This window comes from Syzygium oleosum, unplaced genomic scaffold (genome assembly GCF_021117445.2).
Source record: "Syzygium oleosum isolate NSW1041296 unplaced genomic scaffold, Sole_v2.1 Sole_v2.03, whole genome shotgun sequence".
NCBI lineage: Eukaryota > Viridiplantae > Streptophyta > Magnoliopsida > Myrtales > Myrtaceae > Syzygium > Syzygium oleosum.
This window is the reverse complement of record NW_026607487.1, coordinates 14,411,641-14,435,716: the sequence shown is the minus strand read 5'-3', so window position 1 is coordinate 14,435,716 and position 24,076 is coordinate 14,411,641. Positions and strand designations below refer to the sequence as shown.

Genomic DNA, 24,076 nt, shown 5'->3' with positions numbered 1-24,076 from the left:
TAAATATAACTTTCTGTAATTGGGTGTAATGTTTACATGCATTTACAGAGCGTGGACACCTCCTGATGAAAGTGCTACCATTCACCGTCACGGCTTATGTAATTTTGTCCCATTCTCCCATGGGTGAGAAAAGTAATTTTACATAAAACATTAATTAGGAAATCGACAATCATATTATATGTAAATTTTGAATGCTTAATTCCCTAAAAAATCCCTAACTTTGTATCTAATCCCAATTCCGTCCCAAATTTTTTTATCTAAAAAAATCATCAACTTTAACTATGATCTCATATCTGCCCCGGTTTACCTTTCATTCAAAAATTACCACCGGTTTCTTCAAAATTATCAACATTAGGAGGCTGTTGTTACTCTATACGAAGGCGAGGGTGTTGATAAAGACGCAAGTTCTAATAATGAACCTCTAAGTGAACCTGATGTTGATAATTTTGAAGAAATCAATTTGCGGTTTTTGGATGAAGGTTAATGATGATAGATTTGGGATTAATGTAAAAGTTCATGATTTTGTTTAATAAAAAAAAATTCGAAACAGAATTGGGATTGAATTTAAAGTTGAGATTTTTTTCGGGAATTAAACCGAATTCTAAATGAAAACATGCCGGCCATCTAAAAAAGTATAGATAAGCAGAAGAAAACATGTCAATCATCATAAATATAAGCTGCCTTTTTCTCTCTCGTGAGTGCCCCCACCAAATGTTCTCGAGTTATATTCTATTACAATACAATAACCTATGTTGTAGTATCCTATATAAATTATCATCGGAATGCGATGCACATAGACGGACAATTCTTGTAGAGATCAGTCGAGTGGAAGTTCGCTTGTACTTCATGTTAATCTAAAAGAAATGAAGAAAAATGTTAATCGAAAAGTGATTGTTCTTACTTATTTTTGCTCCGTTCTCATGTTTTTGCAAAGGGATGATAGCCTTAGAATGTATATATAGGCAGAGCTTTATTCGACACCTTATTACTTGCGCGGACCCGAAATAGTTCTAGGACTAGCACAAGAGTTATAAGATGCTGGAAGAGAACGGGACTCAACCAGAATAGAGAATATGTGAGACCCATACTGTTTTTAATACCTTGAATGGAGAAACTTTTTAACATAGTACAATACTTAAGCTGACATCCGTCGCCAGAAATGGTCCTTGTTTGGTGGTTTCCCACTCTTTTAAGTTCATCCCATCGTCTTCACCGAACTTCGTTTTGATGCAGCAGCAATCTGAGATGAATTGGGCTCTTCACTGCGTGGCCGTCTTAATCCTTTGTCGACAAAGATTAAATGCCAACGGCCCAAGACAGATGATAGAAGGAGACAATATAGATTGCCAACCAGAACTGGTTCGTCTTGTCATTAGTATAGCGCTTCGACGAAAGTGACAGATGGGCTCAAGTTCGGGCAAGCATCTCAACTAAAATTCACTTGAAGCTTCGGATTCCAGTGCTCATCAGAGCATGTACTTTCCCTAGACGGTCCATACAAGAATGTTCATGTCACTAAAGGTTTGACGTTGCATGGCCTTGATGGACACATAAGACAGTAGTTGACAGAGTAATCAGCTCGGTCGCTCATGCGAATTGCTAAAAACCGGTCCACTGCTTTCTGAGCATGGAAGCACTTCAGGGGCAATGAATGCATCGGTTTTTATTTTTTATTTTGGTCAAACACATATTCCATTTCATTCGTTTAAAAATAGTACCACCCGAGCAAAGTTGACAAGAGTCAGTACAAAATAAATCCCAAAGAGGTTGGGGTGGTCTAGACATCCAACTGGAGGGGAATGTCCCTTTTCGGTGGGATTTGGCGATTCAGTCTGTGACTTGGTTGGCTTCTCGTGGACAGTGGGCTAGAGAGACACCTTCTAATTGAGCGAGTAGTGCATTGCATTCCTCAAAGAGACTTCTCAAAGCCCATGGGCTCCGGGTCGGCTGCACAGTACATCTAACAGTGGATTCGTTATCAGACAGAATACATACATGCTCCGCAGATTCCTTTTTTTGCTCAAACACTTCCCGTAGCCAGAGCAGCGCTTCCTTCACCGCTATGGCTTCGATTTCAAGAGGAGAAAAAGCGGTCGCCATCTTTGCAAACCCAGCCATGAGCAATCCCCTGTGATCCCGACGTACTTCGGCTGCTTTGCAAACCCAACCATGAATGCATCGGTTTACGCTTGCTTAAGTTGTCATTTTTTCATCCTTGTAATGGCTTTAGGGCCTGTTTGGTTCGACTTTGGGCGAATGCCTTTAGCAAAATGCAAAGGACTTTGGGCTAAAGGTGTTTTCCGAAATGTAAATAGTATTTGGTAAATGTACTTTAAAATCATATTTGAAAGCAACTTTAGCCTAAATACCGTTTGGTAAAAACTATATTTTGTAAACGACTTTTGCTAATTATTTTTTTTTTTTTAAAAAGTTTGAGGTGGAGCTTAGCCACCGGCCACCGCTGCCGACCAACCTCGCCTGATCTCAAGCGAGGCGGCCTGAGGTCGTGGGACCTCAAGCGTCGCCTGGGTCGTGCAACCCAGGTGACGCCTGAGGTTCGGCGACCCCGGCGGCGGTTATCGGCCGCCGGACCTGCTGCTTAGGGAAGATGAACAGTAAACTTGCATTCCGAAAATGCAACTTGCCAAAGTACCTCCAGACCTGCCTTGGGCTAAAAGCCTTTAAAGTCCTTTGGAAATACAATTGCATTTCCCCAAAGTGTTCCAAAAAAATTGCCAAACGCCATTTGCATTTGGCCAAGGATCTTTAGAGCCCCAATGCTCATTTCAAATGTTGAACCAAACGGGGCCTTAGTCATCACATATGCTAAGAGGGAAGCTCTTTCGTAATGAATTGGCAACGCAAATCCTTTTCAGACAGAAGAGAACGCGACATCTTTTGTTTGGGATATGATACAATAGTGATGAATTGCTAATGCTTGTTTTATTCTTTATAGACCAATTCATGATTTTGATGTCTTGTGATGTTCTATTGAAACTATTCCAACGAATTGACAACGATAGATTGAAAGAGAGAGTATTTGTAGGCTCTTATGCTATCACATCACTTACCCACCTAACTAATTCCTCGATACAAAAATAATGCTGAAGGTACTTTTCTTCGAGTCAAAATAATAAATTGGTAGTACCTGATTTGATGCGATTGGTTGGTGGCGAGCGACGCGATATTCCGCTAATGCCTAGAAATCTCTCATATTAAGGAGGGATTGGGTTAGGCTAATCGAATGCGAAGACATCATTTTTGTCTCGACTACAAAGAGGTTCTCAAAATTATCGTTTGTTACGCATAGACTTCGAGTTCAATTTGGCCACGTACGCATCGGTTGTACCGTCTTTTGGAACGTGCCCTTTTCTTTTAAACCGGCGAAGCGACTTCACAGTGTTTGACTTGGATTGCGATGACATAATAATTAAAATCTCTTCGATCAAGCTCCAAAGGAACAGACAAAGGCTACCTTTCTTCTGCCACACTCAAATGGCGACCTTATAGGATACAGAGATTTGTATGAAACAATTAATTGACTGTAGCATACACTAATTAAAAATTGCATTAAACACCAAAGGTTGTATTGCAACCTTCTCAGGGGTGAGCCACCAAAAAGAAAGCTAATGGTTTACTAGTCAAAGACTTAACAAGGACTCTCTCAAGCCCACACCAATCGCAACTTTGGAATTTTAATTTAATCAATTAAAGATCAATTAATTCAACTAGGAATCACCATTAATCTATTATGGGTCGATTAGAAACCCAAGTAAAATTTGGAAGAACATTTTATTTCTGCAAATCATAAATATCATGAATACGGGGACTTGATTACGTTATATAAATCTAACGCACTTTCATTTCTTGAGTTCATAATGTATTTTCATTGCATATATTCTTGTTGCGTTTTTAACGCAATGGTGCATACTAGTGCTATATCGAATGCCGATTAATCATATCATATGGCACCACGGACCTCACTCCATGAAAGCGAATTCGATCGTGGGTATCTCCCAAAGCATTAGACAACACTATTGTGTTGGAAAATTACTCAATCAATCATAAATCTATTATACGAATTCCAATTTCAGTCTCAAACTTTCAAATTTTGCTAATTTAGTCATAAACCTTTGTGCGAGATCTCAATATAGTTTGACCAATTTTTGTAGGAAATTAGCGATTGGATTGGACAATTTACCCTTATACATAGGTAGCTTAAACCTTGCTGGAGCAAATATTAGCCATAAGCACCGCAAAGTACAAGCTTTATTTCACCGTTCTAATCTTTTTAGGGCCTAATCCTTTCTCTTTCTTTGGCAATCATATAATATTTAGGCTTACCTTGGCACCTTTGGTAGTGATTGACTCTAGAGTGGGTCGGTTCCCACCATGAAACTGGACCAAAAGGATTGGTTCCTAGTTTGTGGAATTAGCAATCGGCCCATCTGGTCTTGGAATCGAATCGACTAATGGGTCCAGGAACTGGCAGAAATATCTTTCTTTTTTTCCAATTCCTTGCAAGATTACAATTGTTGCGATGTCAAAACTACTACACGAATGATGTTAATAGAACTAATTGATAGCTTAGCATTAGAGATGGAAGATTAAGAGCTTTTCATTGCATCAATGAGTTGTGAAGCTCTTGGAATGATAAAGCACGCGTGCAAGTCTATGCATGTGTTCATAGTATGTCTCCAAGAGAACAAGCTTGCATAATAAGCTAAGCATGATGATCATTTTCACGAACAAAAGTTATAATGTCATTGAGATCAAAAGGTGGATCTAAACTCTCATTTTTTAGTATTTGAGATCTTTAATCAATGAAAATTTCAATGGAAAGACGCTAAAACTATGATAAAATATGATCAAGTATCATTAACAAGTTAATAAAAAATAGCAACTTTTAGTTAAAATGGTGTACTGGATGTCGTTATGGCTTGACAAACAAAATAATCTTAGCCTTTGACATTCACATGTTATTCTAGCTTCTCTAATGGTTGTTCATTTTGTAAGAAATGTTTTGTAACAATAAAAATTGTAAAAAGGTATGGTCCAAGAGGTCTGGGTGGTTCAGTCCACACTTGAAGTCGGGAACTGGATTGACTATCACTGATTCTAAATTTTAGGAATCAGGAATCACCCCAAACCGGCCGATTCGGTCTGATTCCGATGCTTACCCCCATTAGAAATATCACCTTTCCAGAGTTAAGCTACAATCTTTTGCTCAATATTCTCAATCATTTTCTTTGGAAGAATGAAGACATGGCACCAATATTTGGTGATGCTTGGAATAATAGTACTAATAAGTTGGAGCTGAGCAATGGAAAATTATCAAAAAAGTCATGAATCTATTATGCGGATGCCAATTTAGTCCTAAACCTTTCAATTTAGATAATTTAATTCTAAATTTTTTGACAATTTACAAATGTAGTTCTTCTAACCAATTTTGATTGGAAATCACTAACGTGTATGCTCACTGTCCTACATGGCAGGCCGGCACTGATGTAGCTAATTTTTTAAAATCTTTTTAATTTTTTTGAATTATTTGAATTATTTTCTTTTTTTTCCTTCTTCCTCCATAGGTCACCATGGCTAGCACCCGGCCACATGCGAGGGCCAGGTCCGCAAGGGTCAAGGGGTTGACCTTGCTAGCCCTCGCTCGTGGGCAGTTGCTGGTCATGGCAATCGGCAGAGGAAGAAGGAAAAAAAAAGAAAAAAAAAGAAAAAGAAAAAGAATATAAAATCAAAACAAAAAAATAAAAAAAATTAAAGAAACTGTTCAATTAGTGCCGGCTGTGCCACATAGAACGACTATTGCCACGTAGGATGCCTGGCGTTAACGTCAGCGATTTTTAGCTACAATTAGTCGGAATAAATAATCGTATTGATAAATCATCAAAATATTTATGATTAAATTGACAAGATTGAAAAGTTTAGGGGAATGAATTGACATTCGTACAATAAATTTAGAACTTTTAAAATAATTTATCCGCAAACTCTAACCCCACAACCGTGGCTCGACTAGTCATCCGATAATTCCTTTCGATTGAAACTCAAAAATATCATCCATAAAAACAATGGGAGCCAATACTTCGATCCAACCGATCAGCTCTAATGTGAAGTTAAAATTCCTCAATCACATCATTATGTTTCCTTTTCATCCACGAACGATTGCAGTAACAACAACAAATTCACATCTCAGATGAATCTCCTCGAATCAGAGACATCCGAATCCGAATGCCCTTTGTTGTTTTTCTCCTTCCATCCACAAAATATCCAACATCAAATTTAAATCTAAGTTAATCTCCAATATTAGCATCCCACTGAAATCTACATGAACACATCAACCAAAGGGTTTATCTACTTAAAGAAACTTAATGTCTACTCCTTCTTACTTCCACAATAATTATCCAAATAATCCCATTCTAATTAACATAACCAACGACAACTTTATCACTAGATTCATATCCCTTAAACTAAAGGCATCGAAAACTCAAAAAAAATAAATTATATTGACACCATCATCATATTTTCTTCTATTAGACCGCAAAATATCTAGATACTTATAAGAGATGAACATCTTAATTATTGTTTTAGATAATTTACTCATGACACGAGATACTTAACCGAATTGGAGGGTTCTCAAATTTTAATGGGCCAACTTACTCGGTCCTCCAAGGAACCGAGAGAGACAGAGAGATGGACCCCCACGACCATTTAAAAAAAGAAGATGGTCGACAATCAATGATCGCGGCAACATAAGATTAAACGACAAACAACATTGAAAATCGGGTCGATGACAATATTGCGAAGGTGAATCGACACGAATAACCACAACATATCAGAGTGAGTCCCCTTCAAAACTTCCAAGGAGTAAATTGATGCAAAACTTCCTCACAAGCATTCTAAAATGAGATAAATGCATTCACGTCCTAAAGCTTTCGAAAATAGTATTATCAACGAAAGGACTTGATTGAATTAATTCGATAAATTTTAGGATTTGATTGCACTTTTTAAAAATTTTATGGCTCGATTGCGTTTTCGTGACAAGTTTAAGGATTTATTTATATTTTCAAAAAATCTTAAGACTTTCCAGTGTACTAGCACCTTCTTTATTCTGAATTCAAAGGATAGGGCCCAGCCTAGAAGTTAATTTAATATGATTTTAACAAACGTGTGGCCTAGAAAGTAGCTGCCCTTCTCTATTTCATCGATTATCTTACTAGATAGTCCTTTATTCAAAGGAGAGAAAAGATTGGGGCAGCATAGGCTTTGATTTCTGTGCCACCCAACGTAGAAGAAAATTGGGAGCAATATTTGACTGGTCTTTCTGATGGTCCAAACACGAGATGAACTCGGACTCAAACTCCAAAACACAAGCTCCCAAACTCAAGAAGAAGCTCTCTTGTAAAACCTCGCTTTACATTCTTATGGACTGCAACTTCTCAATAAATACAGAGAGTCGCATCACCCATTCTTTCCGTCCCTTTTGATTTCCCCCAAAAAAGCAAGAAGCACAACCCGACCCGCACAGATCCTCTTACACATCGATTTCTTCGACTCCTTCTTCCTCTTCTTCTTCTTCTTCTTCTTCTTCGTAGTTGCCGAAACGCGACGCGTTCCTGTCCTTCCCTCGTCAATCGGAATTCCCTCGTTCTTCCTCTCTCTCTCTCCCCCCGTTCAACAAAACGGCGTCTTGCCGTCGTCTTCTGCCATAGAGACCGAATCGAACGTGTCCAACCCTTCAAACAAGTCCTTTCCCCCAAATTTCCCCTCTCTTTCTCCTCGTCTCTCCGCGCGCGCGCGCTTGTTGTTATATATGTGGAGGAATCGGACCGGTATAGCCAAGCTCGTGGGCAGATCTGCGATGCAATTTGGCTTCCGGTTCTTGAATTCGTCGGGATTCTTCTGAAGGCGGGGGCTCTGAGGATATGACCGGCGCTTCGCATGTCGCCGGCGGTGGCGGTACAACTCGAGATTTCCTCTGCCATGCCGGTGCCGGTGCAGCTGCGGGTAAGCGCGTCGGGCTCCGAAGTTCTCAAGTTCCGTTGTTTCGGCAGTGACGGGCTTGCGATGCCACTGGGGATCTTCGTTCAGTGCTATCGGTGCTGGGGGGGAGATTTGGGGGATTTTAGTGGAATGGCTTGATTTTTTTTGCGTGCTTGTGGATTGATGCGTTGTGTGGTAGCTGGTGGTTCTGGTTTTGTGGCTGGTTTGTGAATTGGTTGTTGATTTGACTTGCAGGTTCTATTGCGGCCACCTTTGTTTGTCCCTTGGATGTTATCAAGACGAGACTGCAGGTCCATGGCGTCCCTACTGGTCACAAAGGTATGATCTTTCTTGGAAATTTGTAGTTGCCTCTTGATGAGAATGAACTTTTTTGCGTTTTGGTGATGAAGGTTGAGGTGGGTTTGTGTGAGCTAGTGATGCTTAGCTGTAGAAGTTAAAAGACGAGCTATTGTACAAGGGAAGATGCTTCTTTTCTTTGTAAATGTAGTATGGTTCACTCTTGAACCTCAACCTCTTGGCAAGGAAGGCTATGCTCTACCATTAAGCTATTTCCTCCTGCTAATGGGGGAGGGAGTGTGGCTGTAGTATGGAATTTGGAAGCTGCCGTCCAAATTTTAAACTATAGTTTTGTGAGTTTTGTTTCTCTAGGTGCAATGTCTTTCAATTTACTAAACTCGCAATGTACAAATTCATTTACTAATTCCAGTATGGACACCTAACTTTTACCACGTGACCTAAAACAGACAGAATGACAAGGTTAACATAAATTATGGGAATTTGCAAGAAGTTTTAGATGATGGACTTCAGTGTGTAGAAGCCATGAGTGGATTTTCCTGATAATAATAGGTCTTGACTACTGCTGGCTCTAGCAAGTTAATAGGGTCAGGGTCCATTTTGTCTGTCAGGATATTTGATCTGTCAGGATACTACCTGGGTTGACAAAAAAGCAGTAAGAAGAACACCGACGAAAATTTTGCAAGAGTCTTTTATAAATATATCAGAAGTTAAAAGAGTTAGGTAATAAATGCATGGTCAGATGGTTGTTTTTCCTGCATTCAGTACTTAAATTCATTACATAAATCTCTTAGGGAAATTCCGTTCATTCCGTGCTTAATTACATCAGTGTTAATAGAGAGGAGCGCAGTGCTTCAGCTAGAGTCTCCCTAATGAAGATTCTTAGCCTATATTAGGAATTTGAATAATTTTTAGCAAACAACTCACTTGGCTCTCTCAAGTCTATACAATTCAGTACGGTCTCATAATTTTTCTGGTGTAGTTGAGTAACACCAATGGATGATTACATGGTTAAGGGCAATGGGGTTGTCAACTATCAAATGAAAATGTGCAAGGTGTATGTGCCTAAAGAGTTCAAGCAGAGCCAACTAGCATTCAAATAGTACCAAAGCTCTTTCTAAGTCCGTTTGTAAGAGTCCCTTTGCCTATATATATTCACCTTGCTTAATTTCCCCACGTGAAGTTGCCTAGGTTGCCTTTGTCAAGAACCTAGGGTCAGCCCTTGACCTCTGTTTGCTATATTCTGATTTTGTGTCCGTGCTTTGAAATGATGAGGTACAATCCTGTCTTTGACAGAAGCAAGCCCAAGGCTGACGATTTTCTTCTAGGCGCTTTGTTGAATATTGGGGTAGAGTCTTAATTGTGATCCTGTTTTAATGGCCATTTGTGGACTTCTCCTATTGCCAATTCAACCAACAAAGAGTAGGCCTATATGTAACTATTCTTTAGAAAAATTGTGAAGATCTTACATTGAGGACAACAGAGTCTGAGGAGACTTTAGAATTTTTGTTAAGCTCTTTCACCTAGGATCAAGAGTGCAATATTTGCAAGGGAGATCTACATCTAATTGGATCTCGAACTATTGATTCGGTGTATAAGTATCCTCCTTAATTTACCCTGTTTAATGGTGGAAAGGTTTTCTCGACAACTGGTTGATTCAAAGTCTGCCGTTGCCAGAGTGAAATATATTATAACTGATTATTGTCTTCAAATAGTGAATTAGAGTGGCCATGACTTTGGCTGATGTGTAAAAATAGAAACAACCAGGCCTTTTTCCACTGGGTGGAATCAGCTACTTGAATTCTTTGATGGAGTTGCTCTAGGATTAGTATCACACAGAGGGGAAGTTTTAGTGATTTTGAATGATGTGGGAAGAAATAAGAGGTGGCATTTCATTTCATCTCTACGTCCATCCAAAGTCTAATATCTGTCTCTTATGTAGATCTTGCCAACCTTGTGAAGTGTGAATTCGTCGGGTTTTACACCTGACTCGTGTGACATGTAAAAAGTAACACTTCTCAAGTTTCCCTGATACGCAAAAGAACAATACCTATCACTTATAGGTGGAATCAAGTGAAAATAGTATATTACAGTGGTCGAAGATCGTAACTGCTTGGAAAGCACAAGCGGGTGAATGGAAAAGGAAAGAGATTGTAATACAAATACTATAGTGTGGTTGACCTAGTATTATGCAACTAATTGAATGAATTGCATCTGAAATTTTCCAGGATTGTCTCTTCCGCCAACTTAATAAGCACATATCCTTCCACCATTGAACTTCAACTGTTTATCTGTGTATTTTTGCAACATGTTGACCTTGAGAACGCCTCAAAACTCTTATGATTAAATCTTGTACATCTTTTTTTGCTCTCCTTCTGGAACTATTACTTATGATTACTCAGGAAAGCAATCAGTGCTCCTGAAACAGTTTTTGGGTTTACCTATCTCTTCAATTTTTTAGTAGTTCTATCTATTATTGTATGTTGCTGTTCCATCTGTATCCCATTTACATGCAGGAAGCATTATAATCACAAGCCTACAGAACATAATAAAGCAGGAAGGCGTGAAGGGACTGTACCGTGGTCTCTCACCAACAATTCTGGCTCTTCTTCCGAACTGGGCTGTGAGTATTAGTACTTTTTTCTTCTGTTGACTAGACTTGTTAGTTCTAGTCTGCGAAAGAAATTAGATTGCATCTGTTGCTATTTTCAATAGGAAATATTTGTTGTGCTTATTTTTATAAACAATAGCTCCCAAACTGGTTATCATCTGATTAGGCAGCCATGTCTCTCATCATCTGTTGGTCAAGATTAGGTGGCAGTGCTGGCGGTCAGTGACCACCTGTTATTAGCTGTTATACCACTAATGTTAACTGACACTGTTCTTACTATTATCACCTTTTACTTGAATAGACATCTGGTAAGCACCAAAGGAAAAGGGTGCTCTGCCACAAAGTTCTTGCAGTATAATCAATTCATAGCGGAAGTAAGCTGGGACATGGTCTCTAAACAACAGCATATGTGGGATGAGGAAACTGTGTGTTCCTCAAATGAATTTAAAGTATTGGTGGCTGGGAAAAATATCTATGGTGCTAATTTGTAAGCTGGTAGATAAGGAACCCTTTTTGGATACCACATGTCTTATATGTGCATGTTATACACGCAATTTATTTATACTCTACGAAGACAGTGGTTAGGAAAACAAGCTTGTTTACAGTTTAGGAAAACGGAATTGCCATGTAAGAAAATTCTGATGCGGTCAATTTTACATCTCATTAGTCAATTTGGGATGTTCCTTCTATCATCTTAGATAATGCTGGTCCTTTGTAAGGCTGATTTTTACAAGTTAAATGATTTGGTCTCACATCACATGATGCATGCGAGATATCATGTGTTTGCTTTATATGCTCTTTTAAATGACAGAATGCTCATTTATATGTAGGTCTACTTCACAGTTTACGAGAAACTTAAGGGGCTAGTCCATTCACATGGTTGGTTTTCATATTTGCTAACAACAGATCTCCTAGATCTAAGCTTTTCATTGGATACATTTGTCAGCATTTGTTGTAAATGAAGTTCATTGATGTATGCTTTGTCCTTTGATCTTTTAAAGCATTGACTTTGGATGCAGATGATAATGGCAATCAAGTAAGCACGGGTGCCAACATTATAGCTGCTGCGGGGGCTGGAGTTGCCACAGCACTCACTACAAATCCTTTATGGGTTGTAAAAACCAGACTCCAAGTAAGTTGGTCAGTGGTTATTCTGCCTTTGTGAGTTTCCTCTATGATGAGAGTTTCGGGCTACAAATAATTGCACCATTCTGAGCTTCAGCTATTCTTGATATCTTCGATTTGACCTGGTTGCTGGCTTAGATAACTTCAGAAACTAGCCCCAGAAGTCGTGATATGCTTTCTGCAAATGATTTCAGCTGTTTTGCTTATGTTCGGTAAAAATTGCAAAAACGTTCAATCAGAAAGTTTAGATGTTACTGGGAATAGTAATTTCATGTTTGTCTTCTCCATCTAAAGTCCCACAGTTTACTTGGAATGGGCATATATCGTCTGTGATCCTTGCGTTTAAAGTTTCTAGCTTCATAAGAGAAATCCTGTTTTCTGTTTTTAATTTAGCAGCAGGTCAGTGCTAGAAAAGTAAAAATGTAATTGTGCTGATTAAAGGACTATCCTTTTAGACTTCACTTACGACATTAAGTTGCGTTTCTTATTGTAGACACAGGGTATGAGGCCAGATGTGGTTCCATATGCAAGTGTACCTTCTGCTTTAAGGAGGATTGCACGTGAGGAAGGTCTCCGTGGTTTGTATAGGTCAGTTTTTGCTACTGTTTGGAATTGTCTAGACATTCTATGAGGAATATTTCATTTATTGGTGTTTTCCCTCCTACTTCTTCCTTTGGAACAGTGGCATTCTCCCATCATTGGTAGGAATAAGCCATGTCGCAATTCAGTTTCCAGCATATGAGAAGATCAAATGTTACATAGCAAAAAAAGGTATATGCTTGTTCTAAGTGGGTGCATGAAAATTTTGTTGTATTTTTGTGATTTTGACACAGTTATAGCCTTTTGTCTGTAATTTGTTTCCAGATAATACAACTGTCGATCAACTTAGTCCCGGAAGTGTAGCAATTGCCTCCTCAATATCTAAGCTCCTTGCCTCCATCATGACTTATCCACACGAGGTATTTTTCTTTTCTGGACTGGAGAGTTATATCATATCATAATTCGCTATATTCAGCGAAAGCATCGTGTGTAACTTTCACCTATTTGCTTGTGTTTTGTGTGCACAAGGAACTGATTAGAACATTGTCTATTCAGGTGGAACTTTCACCTATTTGCTTGTGTTTTGTGTGCACAAGGAACTGATTAGAACATTGTCTATTCAGGTGGTACGTTCCCGGTTGCAAGAGCAGGGACATGGAGCTAAGGTTCGGTATATGGGAGTTATTGATTGTGTCAAGAAAGTGTTTCGGAAGGAGGGTATTCCTGGGTTCTATCGAGGCTGTGCTACAAATTTACTGAGGACTACTCCATCTGCCGTCATTACATTTACCAGTTACGAGATGATACATAGATTTTTAATACAAGTACTACCTCCAGATGAAAAACATTCGCGGTCCCATCCCCATTCGCAATCCCATCCCCAACCAGAAACCCAAGGAACTAAAGAGGGAGTGAATAGTGGTGTCTCAAAACAATCGCAGGCCCACTCACGTAAGCCAACCCACATAGTTCCGTAGGGAAAGAAAGAGCAGCTAACAGCATAAGTTCATTAGATTTTCTGATGTATTCCATTTTCTGATTTTGATAATTTTTTTTATGTTTTACAAAATTGTAGTGCTTAATTGAAATGCGGAGGTGAATAAAAGAATAATCTTTTTGTTGTTTTATTTATCACACCCGTTGTTGGGTTGGGGCTGTCGTTTGATTTTTGTACTTGTTATTTTTTAATGTGACTGAGATGTCCAATTGTAAGCACTATTGATTTACTGTAGAGCAGCTCCGCTCTTAATATTTTTGTGCCTTAATTGATTGGTGCATGCTCGGGGCAACAACATGAGCAAGGAACGTATTGGCTGATTTTTACACAGCTCTTATTTCAGCTGGAGAACCCCAACTTCACAATGCATCATGGATATGTTGACTTTGCGTTCATGTTTTCCTGTCTTGTTGACCTCAAGCGATATTGAGTTGTCATTTTATATCATGTGCAAACGAGATTGACAAAAGTCCTTCATGGTTATGTACATCCCTTTGGATTTTAACCCAGCAATAAAACCTGGCGATCGCACATCCCGTCACAGCCATGAACTTGTACCGGAGGGTGAAGGAGTTCATGAACAAAGTAGTGATCCTCACCCGCTTACGCCCCAAAAGCCCCGTCTTGCTTTGAGGTTGCACATCCCTATCACAACCTAGAACTTCTACTCGTCTGAGTATGTCTCCAATGGCACTGTGGTTGATCATATCCACAGCATAAAAGCAAACCTCACTATGTTCCCCAGCATGCCCGTATGAGCATCGCCAGAGACCACCAACGCATTTGCATGACTCCGTGCGTCTGGCATTATCCACCGCGATGTGACTACTATTAACATCCTTCTCGACATGCATTTTGGTGTCAAAGTCGCAGATTTTGGCTTTCCAGGCTATTCCTAAGGATGTCAGCCATATCTCAAACAGCTTCTACACCCTGAAGTTGTCCTTCATCTGAACTACTTGCAAATTTCCATAATGTATGTTAATCTTGTCATTCTGTCTGTTTTAGGTCATGCAGTCAAATCTAGATGTCCTTACGGGAATTTAGTAAACAAATCTGCATATCCAGTGGATACACTATACAGCAAATCAAAAGAAATTGCACCTACATAAACAAAATTTAAAACCATCGATAGTTCAAAATTTGAAAGGCAGCTTCCAATTTCCATACTACAGCCGTACTCCTTCTCCCGAAAGCAGGAGGAAATTGCTTAATGGTAAAGCAATGCCTTCCTTGCCAGGAGGTTGAGGTTGAGTGTGAACTTTACAACTACAATTCACAAAGAAAAAGAGCATCTGCCCTTGTACAATGGCTTGTCCTCAACCAAACCCATCTCAATCTTCATCAACAAAGCGAGGAAAAAGTTCATTCTCATCAAGCAGCAACTACATATTCCAAGAAAGATCATACTTTAGTGACAGTGGGAGCGCAACCTGTAGTCTCGTCTTGATAACATCCCAGGGAAAACAAAGATGGACGCAATAGCACCGGCAAGTCATATTAACAACCACTCACAACCCAGCTACGAAAACCAGAACCACTAGTTACCATCCAATGCGGCAATCAACAAGCACGCAGAAATAGCCATTTTAAACTGACAAGAGAACCTGCAGCTGCACTGGCACCGTCACCAGCATGGCGGAAGAAATCTCTGGGTGCTGCCGCCATCGGTGCCGTGTGAATCTTTGGTCATCCTCAGAAGAACCCCGACGATTTCAAGGAAGTTGAAGCGAAATTGCATCGCAGATTACCGATAAACTTGGCTGTATGGATTTGATTACTCGACGCGCACAGAGAGACAGAGTGAGGGAAAATTCGGAGAAGACTCTTCCGAAGGGTTTCACGCGTGAGGAAAGGACAAGTCCTTCGTATTAAAAAAGGTTTGTTAGTTGACAGGAGGACTTTTCCTTTCACCCAATTTTCCCTCTCTCTCTCTCTATGTTCATTATATATGTGGCTTAATCGCATTCGTAAAGCCAAGTTTACAGGCAGATCTGCGTTGCAATTTCGCTCCAAGTTCCTTGAAATCATCAGGGTTCTTCTGAAGGCGGGAGCTTGAGGATGACCGGAGCTTCACACGACGCTGCTGGCGGTGGCACTCGAGATATCTTCTGCAGTGCCGGTGCTGGTGCAGCTGCAGGTGCGCTTATCAACTTCGAAAATTCTTAAGCTTCATTCTGTCGGTAGCTGGTTTGTGAGTGGTTGTTGACATGGCTTGCAGGTGCCATTGCGGCCACCTTTGTTTGCCCCTTGGATGTCATCAAGACGAGACTGCAGGTCCATGGCGCTCCCTCCGGTCACGAAGGTACGATCTTTCCCCGGAAGATGTAGCTACCTCTTTGATGAGAATGAACCTTTTTTTCTCGCTTTGTTGATCAAGATCGAGGTGGGTTTGGTTGGGCTAGTGAGGTCTAGCTGTAGAAGGCAGAGAACAGGCTACTGGACAAAGGGGAGACTGTCTCCTCTTTGTGAAATGTAGTTGTATATTTCAGAGGCGATGCTCTTCCTCCGGCTATTTGGGGAGGAAGTGCGGCTTTAGCGTGCGTTTGGTTGAGCATTTGTAATGGGTTTTGGCACCTCAAAGTCTTCTGGGCAAATGCTAGGCATTTGGCAAATTTTTTGGAGAGCTTTGAGTTTAGTTTTTTTTTTTTCTCTTTAAGGTAAAATGCTTTCCAAAGTGAGATTTTGCCCAACATCATTTAAACCAAAGTTGTTTTTCTCAATCCACTTTAAATTACAATTTACTAAACATTACTTGCATTTTGAAAAACCCATTTAACCCAAAAGCCTTTGTGTTTTCCCAAAAACATTCCACAAAATCGAACCAAATGCACCCTTAGCATAGAATTTGGAAACTGCCGTCCAAATTTCAAACTCTCTTATGGTTTTGTGAGTTTTGTATCTCTAGGAGCAATTTCTTTCAATTTGTGTCAAATTCTTTTAAGAAACACAAAATTTAGATCATCGTTTACTTCGTAGCCAGATACTTTCACTCCATACCCAAATCTTAAACTCCGCCGACTTTCAATCTAATAGTACCGTTAACAGTCCGACATGTTAATTCCATGTGCACATCTCTCTTCCTCCACGTGTCATTGATGATGTGGAGGTTCAGCTCAATAAGATACTCTTTTAGAAAAATCTTATTTTTTAAATCCGTATTTTCTTTTCTTTCGTTTTCCTTCCTTCCAGCCTCAACAGTGGAGGTGATGGAGCTCGAATCTCCGTCAGGTGTGAGTGGCGCAACCTCATGTCCGAGTCGCAAGACCTCTAATGTGAGATCATGCGCCTTAATCTCGGATCTTCTGTGGAGGCTAAGTTCATCATCAAACTGGTGCTAGAGCTATTTGCACTCGTGCAAGCCCTTTTTCACCATGAAAATCAAGTATTTAATGCATCCATGAGTCCCCCCAGTTTGCGCTTTTGTTCCTCTCTCTCCTCACCTTCGCTTGCCCATTTGATGCGCTGCGCACAAAAGCTGAGCCCTTCCAATGGCCCCTTTGCAGTAATGAGAAGGTCCTTTGGCGGGTGAGAGTGCCGAGCCGAAGTAACCGGAGAATCCGTATCCAAAAAGATTAATATCATGAAAAATCAAAAAACCGATACACATTTGATAAATTTATTTTAAACTAATTTTTTGATCACCAAACACTCCAAATTGATACATTTGTTACAAAATTTACCCTCCGTTAGTTTCCGTTAAATTTTATCGTCAAATTGCTGAGTTGGATGATACGTGACAGTTGACGGGTGTACCAGTTTGGAGTGTTTTACCTTTCGTTTGTCACAGGTATACCTATTTGTAGTTTTTGTAATATTAAAACAATTTCATGAAAACTAACGGAGAGTAAATTTGTTACAGGTAAATTAGTTTAGGGTTTTCGATGGTAAAAAAATTATTTTAAGGCAAATTTATCACAGATATACCGATTTTGAGATTTTTGGTGATGAGCAAATTAGTTTGGATTAAATTTATCACCTGTGTATTGATTTGGATTTTTTCGTGGTATTACCTGTATAAAACAAGTCTCCAGAATCCCACGGTCCCACCATATATAGCCCACAACTCAGCTGTGAATGATGCACAGTCCGACCACCTCCATCATCTCCGATCAGCCTTCATCCAACAAATTTATAAACTTTGATTACTTTCAGCACGCACCCAAAATTTCTCAAACGTGAGGTCGCGAGCCTCAACCATAGATTGAAGTTTCGTCCACCGTTCGTTCACTGAAAGCTTGGCCTGACATCCGATGGCCCCTCTGTGAGGGCTTCACAGTCGTCTGAATCATCTCCGGCGAGCTCGGCCGAGACCCCTATTTTTTTTCTTTTCAGTTTTTCAAATTTCAAGAAGCCATTTTTGAAGTTCACTCTCTGCCTTATGGTCGACCTCCATTAACAAAGATTACCTGCCGCGATTGAGGTCATGAGATTCAGATCTGACTGCCAATTATTTTAAAAGCTTAAGTTTTTAGATTAAGGCGTGGTTTAATATTTAATTATCCTAACGCTCCTCACGATTAGTATTAAGTGTGAACATATTTAATTGAAGAGACAAATAAGGCCTGGAAAACTTTGAACTCATGAGCTCCAATTCCGATTCCATGTGAGATAACTGCCAACTGTTCTAAAAGCTTAAGCTTTTAGACGAAGGTATAGTTTAATATTTAATTATTCTAATAAGCTAAAATTCCATTAATGACACGAGGAGGGAGAGATATACACGTGAAATTGACACGTCACACTTTATCAGCAAAGTTAGACACAAAATTAATAGAAACCAAATTTGAATATGGAATCAAAATGGATCGAAGTTGAAGTGCGATCCAAAAGTTGGTGCTTTTAAAGAAATTGGACCTTTCAATTTGCTTTATAACATATCCACTAGTTATGCAAATCATTTATTATATTATGCTACGGACGTCTAAATTTGACTGCATGACCTAAAACAGACTCAATGACAAGATTAATATACACTATGGAATTCGTAAGAAGTTTTAGATGTAGGGCTACTTTAGTATGCAGAAGCCAGAAGCCAAGAGTCGATTTCCCAGATAATAATAGGTCCTGACCACTGCAGGCTCTAGCAAATTAACAGGAAGAGGGTCCATTTGGGCTGTTAGAATTCTATCTAGTTTAATGAATGCATGGTCAGAGGGTTGTTTTGCCTGCAGTCGGTGCTTATTTCCATTACATAAATCTCTCAGGGAAATTCTGTTTATTCCGTGCTTAGTTACATCAGTGTTAGTTGAAAGGAAAGTATTGCTTCAGCCAGAGTCTCCCCAATAAAGATTCTCAGCCATTGTTAGGAATTTGAACTATTTTTAATGAACGGTCGCTTGGCTCTCTCAAGTCTACGTGCGCACTCGTTCAATACAGTCTCAAACTTTCTCTGGTGTAGTTTAGTAACAACAGTGGGTAATTCATGGTGAAGGGCAATAGGGGCGTCACCTATGAAACAAAAAAGTGCAAGGGGAATGTGCCTGAAGAGTTCAAGTAGAGCCAAGTAGCAGTCAAATAGTGCCAAAGCTCTCCCTTTTCCTCTAAATATTCACTTTGCCCCATGTCCGTCTCACGCGAAGTTTGAGATGATGGGGCATCCCTCTGTTTGCTGCATTCTGGTTTCGTGCTTTGAAATGATGAGGCACGACTCCTGTCTTTAATAGAATCAAGGCTAAGGCTGACGATTTTCTTCTGGGTGCTTTCTTGGTTAAATATTGGGTTGAAATCTTAATTGTGATCCTGTTTCAAAGGCCATTTGTGGACTTCTCCTATTGCCAACCCAACCAACAATGAGTAGGCCTATACGTAACTATTCTTTAGAAACTTGTTAAGATCTTTCATTGAGGGCACCAGAGTCTGAGGAAAGTTTAGAATTTTTAGTCAGATCTTTCACCTAGGATCAAGAGTGCGATATTTGCAAAGGAAATATTTATATAATGGATTTCGAACCATTGATTCAGTGAACAAGTATACTCCTTGATTTACCTGTTTTAATGGCATGGAGGTTTTCTTAGCTCTACTTCTATCCTATTGGTGTAGTAATAGTTGAAGAAGGAATTTCATGTGAAATTGCCAATTCTCATGACCAGTGAAAGTACTTTGCCACGCACCCAGCCAACCCTTTCTTCCCCTAGCTACCAATTTTCCCTTTTATCCAGTCTGGCATGCGAACTTTTGCTTGACTATTGATGTACATTCTAAAATATACAAAGGTTCCTTCAAGATTTGATCTTTAGGATTTATTTGAATAAATCATAAGTTGATGGGAGTTTTTTTCTCATCTTCTTAATGCAATCTCTCAACAACTGGTTGATTCAAAGTCCGCCGTTGCCCGATTGAAATAGTTTATAACTGATAATTGCCTTGAGAAGTAAAATTAGAATGGCCGTGAGTTTGACTGATGCATAGAAATGGTAACGACCAGGGCTTTTTTCACTGGGTGGAATCAGCTACTTGAATTCTTTGATGGAAGTGCTCTAGGATTAGTATCACACATTCAGGAAGATTTAGTGATCTTGAATGATGTGACAAGAGATAGGAGGTGGCATTTATTTTCATCTCTACTTTCATCCAACACTGAATGTCTGTTTCATTTGTAGATCTTGCCATCCTTGTGAGGTGCGAATTCGTCTGGTTCTACACCAGACAGGTGCGATGTGTAAAAAGTAAATTTTTTTCAATTTCCCTTACAGGCAAAAAACAACGTAATATACTTATAGGTGGAATTAAATTAAAATAGTAGATTTACAGTGGTTGAAGATGGTAACAGCGCAGAAAGCACAAACAGGTAAATGGAAAAGGAAAGAGAATGTCATAGTGATACTAGAGTATAGTCGACTAGTATTATGCAACTAATTGATTGATTGGCATCTGAAATTTTCCAAGGTTGTCTTTTCTGTCAACTTAATAAGCACATATCCTTCCACCATCGATCTTCAACTGTTTATCTTGTGTATTCTTGCAACATGTGGACCTTGAGAATGCCGCAAATCTCTTAAACATCCTTTTTCCCTCTATTTCTGGAACTATTTCTTATAATTACTTAAAAAAGCAATTAGTGCGCCTGAAACAGTTTTTGATTTACCTATCTCTTCAAGTTTTTAGTAGTTCTGTATAATATTGTATATTGCTGTTCCATCATTCTCCAATTTACACGCAGGAAGCATTGTAATCACAAGCCTACAGAACATAGTAAAGAAGGAAGGCCTGAAGGGACTGTACCGTGGTCTCTCACCAACAATTCTGGCTCTTCTTCCGAACTGGGCTGTGAGTATTACTACTTTTTTCTTCTATTGACTGGAATTGTTAGTTTTAGTCTGTGAAAGAAAATTAGATTGCAACTGTTGCCATTGTCGATAAGAACATTGTTATGCTGATTTTCTCGCCGACAGCTCCCAACCTGGTTATCATCTGATTATTATTTAGAATTTTCATCTATCAAATACTGATTAGGCAGCCACGTATATCAAGTATCATCATCTATTGGTGGAGATTGAGTGGCAGTGCTGGTCAGTGACCACCTCTTGTTGGCTGTTATACCGCTGCTGACAACTGACATTATGCTTACTATCATCACCTTTTACTTAAGTCAGCATCTGGTAAGCACCAAAGGAAAAGGGTGCTCAGCCACAAAGTTCTTGCAGTTAATGCTTCACAATCAATTCATAGTGGAAATAAGCTGGGACATGGTCTCTAAACAACACCACATTTGTAGTGAGCAAACTATATGTTCCTCTTATTGCATAAAAGAATTGGTGGCTGGGAGAAATATCTACAGTGCTTGGGAGATAGGGAACCCTGTTTGAATTCTGCATATCTTATATCTGCATGTTATACACACAATTTATTTATACTCTAGGAAGACAGTGTTTAGGAAAACAAGTTTCTTTAGAGTTCAGGACAACGGAATTGCCATGTAAGAAATTTTTCTGCGGTCAATTTTACGCCTTATTTGTCAATCTGGAATGTTCATTCTATCATCTTAGTTAATCTGCTGGACCTTTGCAAGTTGCTGATTTTTACAAGTGAAGTGATTTTGTCTCACATTATGCGATGCATGCGAGATGTCATGTGTTTGCTTTATATACTCTTTCAAATGACAGAATGCTCATTTATATGCAGGTCTACTTCACGGTTTACGAAAGACTTAGGGGCCTAGTCCATTCACATGGTTGGTTTTCACAGTATCATTTACTCAACAACAGATCTCCTAGACGGAAGCTTTTCTTTGGATACATTTTATCAGCATTTGAGGATTATGTGTTGGAAATGAAGTCCATTCATGTATACTTTGCCATTTGATCTTATAAAGCGCTTAATGTCTTTGGATGCAGTTGATAATGGCAATCAAGTAAGCACCGGTGCCAACATGATAGCTGCTGTGGGTGCTGGAGCTGCCACAGCAATCACTACAAATCCTTTATGGGTTGTAGTAACCAGACTCCAAGTAAGTTGATCAGTGGGCATTCTACCTTAGTGAGCTCCTCATGATGAGAGTTTCAGACTACAAAATAATTATACCGCACCAAGCTTCAGTTATTTTTGATATCTCAGATTTGACCTGGTCGCTTGGCTTGGGTAACTTCAGAAACAAGCCCCAGAAGTCACGATATAATTTCTGCAAATGATTTTTTCAGCTGTCTTGGTTATATGGTAAACATTGCAAAAAATTTCGATGAGAAAGTTTAGATATTGCTAGGAATAGTAATTTCATATTTGTCTTCTCCATCTAAAGTCCTGCAGTATTCGACCAAAAAAAAAGTCCTGCAGTCTATTTGCAATGGGCATATATCCTATGTAGTCCTTGCATTGAAAGTTTCTAGCTTCACAGAAGAGAATTCTTTTTTCCGTTTAATTTTAGCAGAAGATTACTGCTAGAAAAGTAAAAATGCAAGGATTGTGCAGAGTGAAGGATTATTTTTTTAGACTTCACTTGTGACACTTAGTTGCCTTTCTTATTGTAGACACAGGGCATGAGACCAGAAGTGGTTCCATACGTAAGCGTACATTCTGCTTTAGGCAGGATCGCACGTGAGGAAGGTCTCCGTGGTTTGTATAGGTTAGTTTTTGCTACTGCTCGGAGTGATTCCCAAAGTCCAGACATTCTATGAAGAATACATCATTTATTATTTGTACTTTTCCCCCCTACTTCCTTTGGACAGTGGCATTCTCCCATCATTGGTAGGACTAAGTCACGTTGCAATTCAGTTTCCAGCATATGAGATGATCAAACATTACATAGCGAGAAAAGGTATATATATGCTTGTTCTACGTGGGTGCATGATTTTTTTTTTTTGTATGTTTGTGATTTCGACACGGTTATTGCTTTTTGTCTGTAATTTGTTTGTAGATAATATTACTGTCGATCAACTTAGCCCCGGAAGTGTAGCGATTGCCTCCGCAATATCTAAGCTCCCAGCCTCCATCATGACTTATCCACATGAGGTATTTTTTTCTTTTCTGGACTGGAGAGTTATATCATTTCATTAATTCCCCATATTCAGCGAAAGCATCTTGGGTAACTTTCACCTATTTGCTTGTGTTTGTGTGCACAAGGAACTGATTAGAACTTTGTCTATTCAGGTGGTACGTTCCCGGTTGCAAGAGCAGGGACATTGTAGGGATTCTGAGGTTCTGTATGTGGGAGTTATTGATTGTGTCAAGAAAGTATTTCAGAAGGAGGGTATCTCTGGATTTTATCGAGGCTGTGCTACAAATTTACTGAGGACTACTCCGTACGCTGTTGTTACATTTACCAGTTATGAGATGGTACATAGATTTTTGCAACAAATAATACCTCCACACAAAAAACATTCACTATCAATCCCCATTTCCAATCCCATCACCAACCAGAAACCCAAGGAACTGAAGAGGGAGTAAATAGTGGAGTGACCCAGCAATCACAGACCCACTCATGTAAGCCAACCCACATAGTTCTATTGGGAAAGAAAGAGCAGATAGCAGCAGAAGTTGATTAGATTTTTTGATGTATGCCATTTTCTGATTTGATAATTGTGTTGTTTAGAAAGGATTGTAGTACTTTAATTTAAATGCGGAGTTGAATAAGCGAACGGTCTTCTTGGTTTTTTCAGCGAGCTCCTTTTTATCTCCCATTGTTGAGTTGGGGCTGTCTTTTGATATTTGTACTTGTTATATGGTTTTTGTATATGACCGCAATGTCCAACTGTAAGCACTACTAATTTACCATAGAGCAGCTCTGCTCTTAATATTTTTGTGCATTCATGAATTGGTGAATGGGTGGTGCAACAGCATGAGCAAAGCCATATTGGCTGATTTTTACATAGCACTTTATTTCAGCCGGAGAACCAAAAAATTACAATGCATTATCGAGATGTTGACATTGCGTCCATGTTTTTGTCTCTTGTTGACAACAACCGATATTGACATATCTGCAGCCAAGTGTACAATTTTGAAGATAATGCTCAATAGGTAATTATGTCAGACGTCTCTCCTCTCCTCACTGTTCTATTGTA

The 24,076-nt window shown here is 39.3% G+C and overlaps 2 protein-coding genes and 1 long non-coding RNA gene across 3 annotated transcripts; 2 read left to right on the top strand and 1 right to left on the bottom strand.

Moving 5' to 3' along the window:
• Window positions 1-7,548: 7,548 nt before the first annotated feature.
• LOC115689798 (nicotinamide adenine dinucleotide transporter 1, chloroplastic-like) lies at window positions 7,549-13,710 on the top strand. Its single transcript, XM_030615950.2, has 9 exons — window positions 7,549-8,016; window positions 8,248-8,331; window positions 10,824-10,930; window positions 11,749-11,797; window positions 11,938-12,050; window positions 12,537-12,631; window positions 12,726-12,814; window positions 12,908-13,002; window positions 13,207-13,710. Exons 1-9 carry the CDS (start codon window positions 7,935-7,937, stop codon window positions 13,558-13,560), a joined length of 1,068 nt encoding a protein of 355 aa, XP_030471810.1. The 5' UTR covers window positions 7,549-7,934; the 3' UTR covers window positions 13,561-13,710.
• Window positions 13,711-14,690: 980 nt separating this feature from the next.
• LOC130137744 (uncharacterized) lies at window positions 14,691-15,313 on the bottom strand. Its single transcript, XR_008816116.1, has 2 exons — window positions 15,188-15,313; window positions 14,691-15,102 (listed from the first exon to the last, which is right to left on the bottom strand). It is a non-coding gene; the product is annotated as an uncharacterized LOC130137744 (long non-coding RNA).
• A 194-nt stretch (window positions 15,314-15,507) lies between these two features.
• LOC115689799 (nicotinamide adenine dinucleotide transporter 1, chloroplastic-like) lies at window positions 15,508-23,825 on the top strand. Its single transcript, XM_030615954.2, has 9 exons — window positions 15,508-15,720; window positions 15,802-15,885; window positions 20,743-20,849; window positions 21,705-21,753; window positions 21,917-22,029; window positions 22,547-22,641; window positions 22,745-22,833; window positions 22,933-23,027; window positions 23,166-23,825. Exons 1-9 carry the CDS (start codon window positions 15,642-15,644, stop codon window positions 23,460-23,462), a joined length of 1,008 nt encoding a protein of 335 aa, XP_030471814.1. The 5' UTR covers window positions 15,508-15,641; the 3' UTR covers window positions 23,463-23,825.
• Window positions 23,826-24,076: the final 251 nt, after the last annotated feature.

Bases quoted from the DNA above. Each gene is read 5' to 3' on its own strand.
- LOC115689798 (XM_030615950.2), top strand. From the start codon at position 7,935: ATGACCGGCGCTTCGCATGTCGCCGGCGGTGGCGGTACAACTCGAGAT. The intron at 10,931-11,748 runs GTGAGTATTAGT...ATTTATATGTAG, and splicing joins CTCTTCTTCCGAACTGGGCT to GTCTACTTCACAGTTTACGA. The intron at 12,815-12,907 runs GTATATGCTTGT...ATTTGTTTCCAG, and splicing joins ATGTTACATAGCAAAAAAAG to ATAATACAACTGTCGATCAA.
- LOC115689799 (XM_030615954.2), top strand. From the start codon at position 15,642: ATGACCGGAGCTTCACACGACGCTGCTGGCGGTGGCACTCGAGATATC. The intron at 20,850-21,704 runs GTGAGTATTACT...ATTTATATGCAG, and splicing joins CTCTTCTTCCGAACTGGGCT to GTCTACTTCACGGTTTACGA. The intron at 22,642-22,744 runs GTTAGTTTTTGC...TCCTTTGGACAG, and splicing joins GGTCTCCGTGGTTTGTATAG to TGGCATTCTCCCATCATTGG.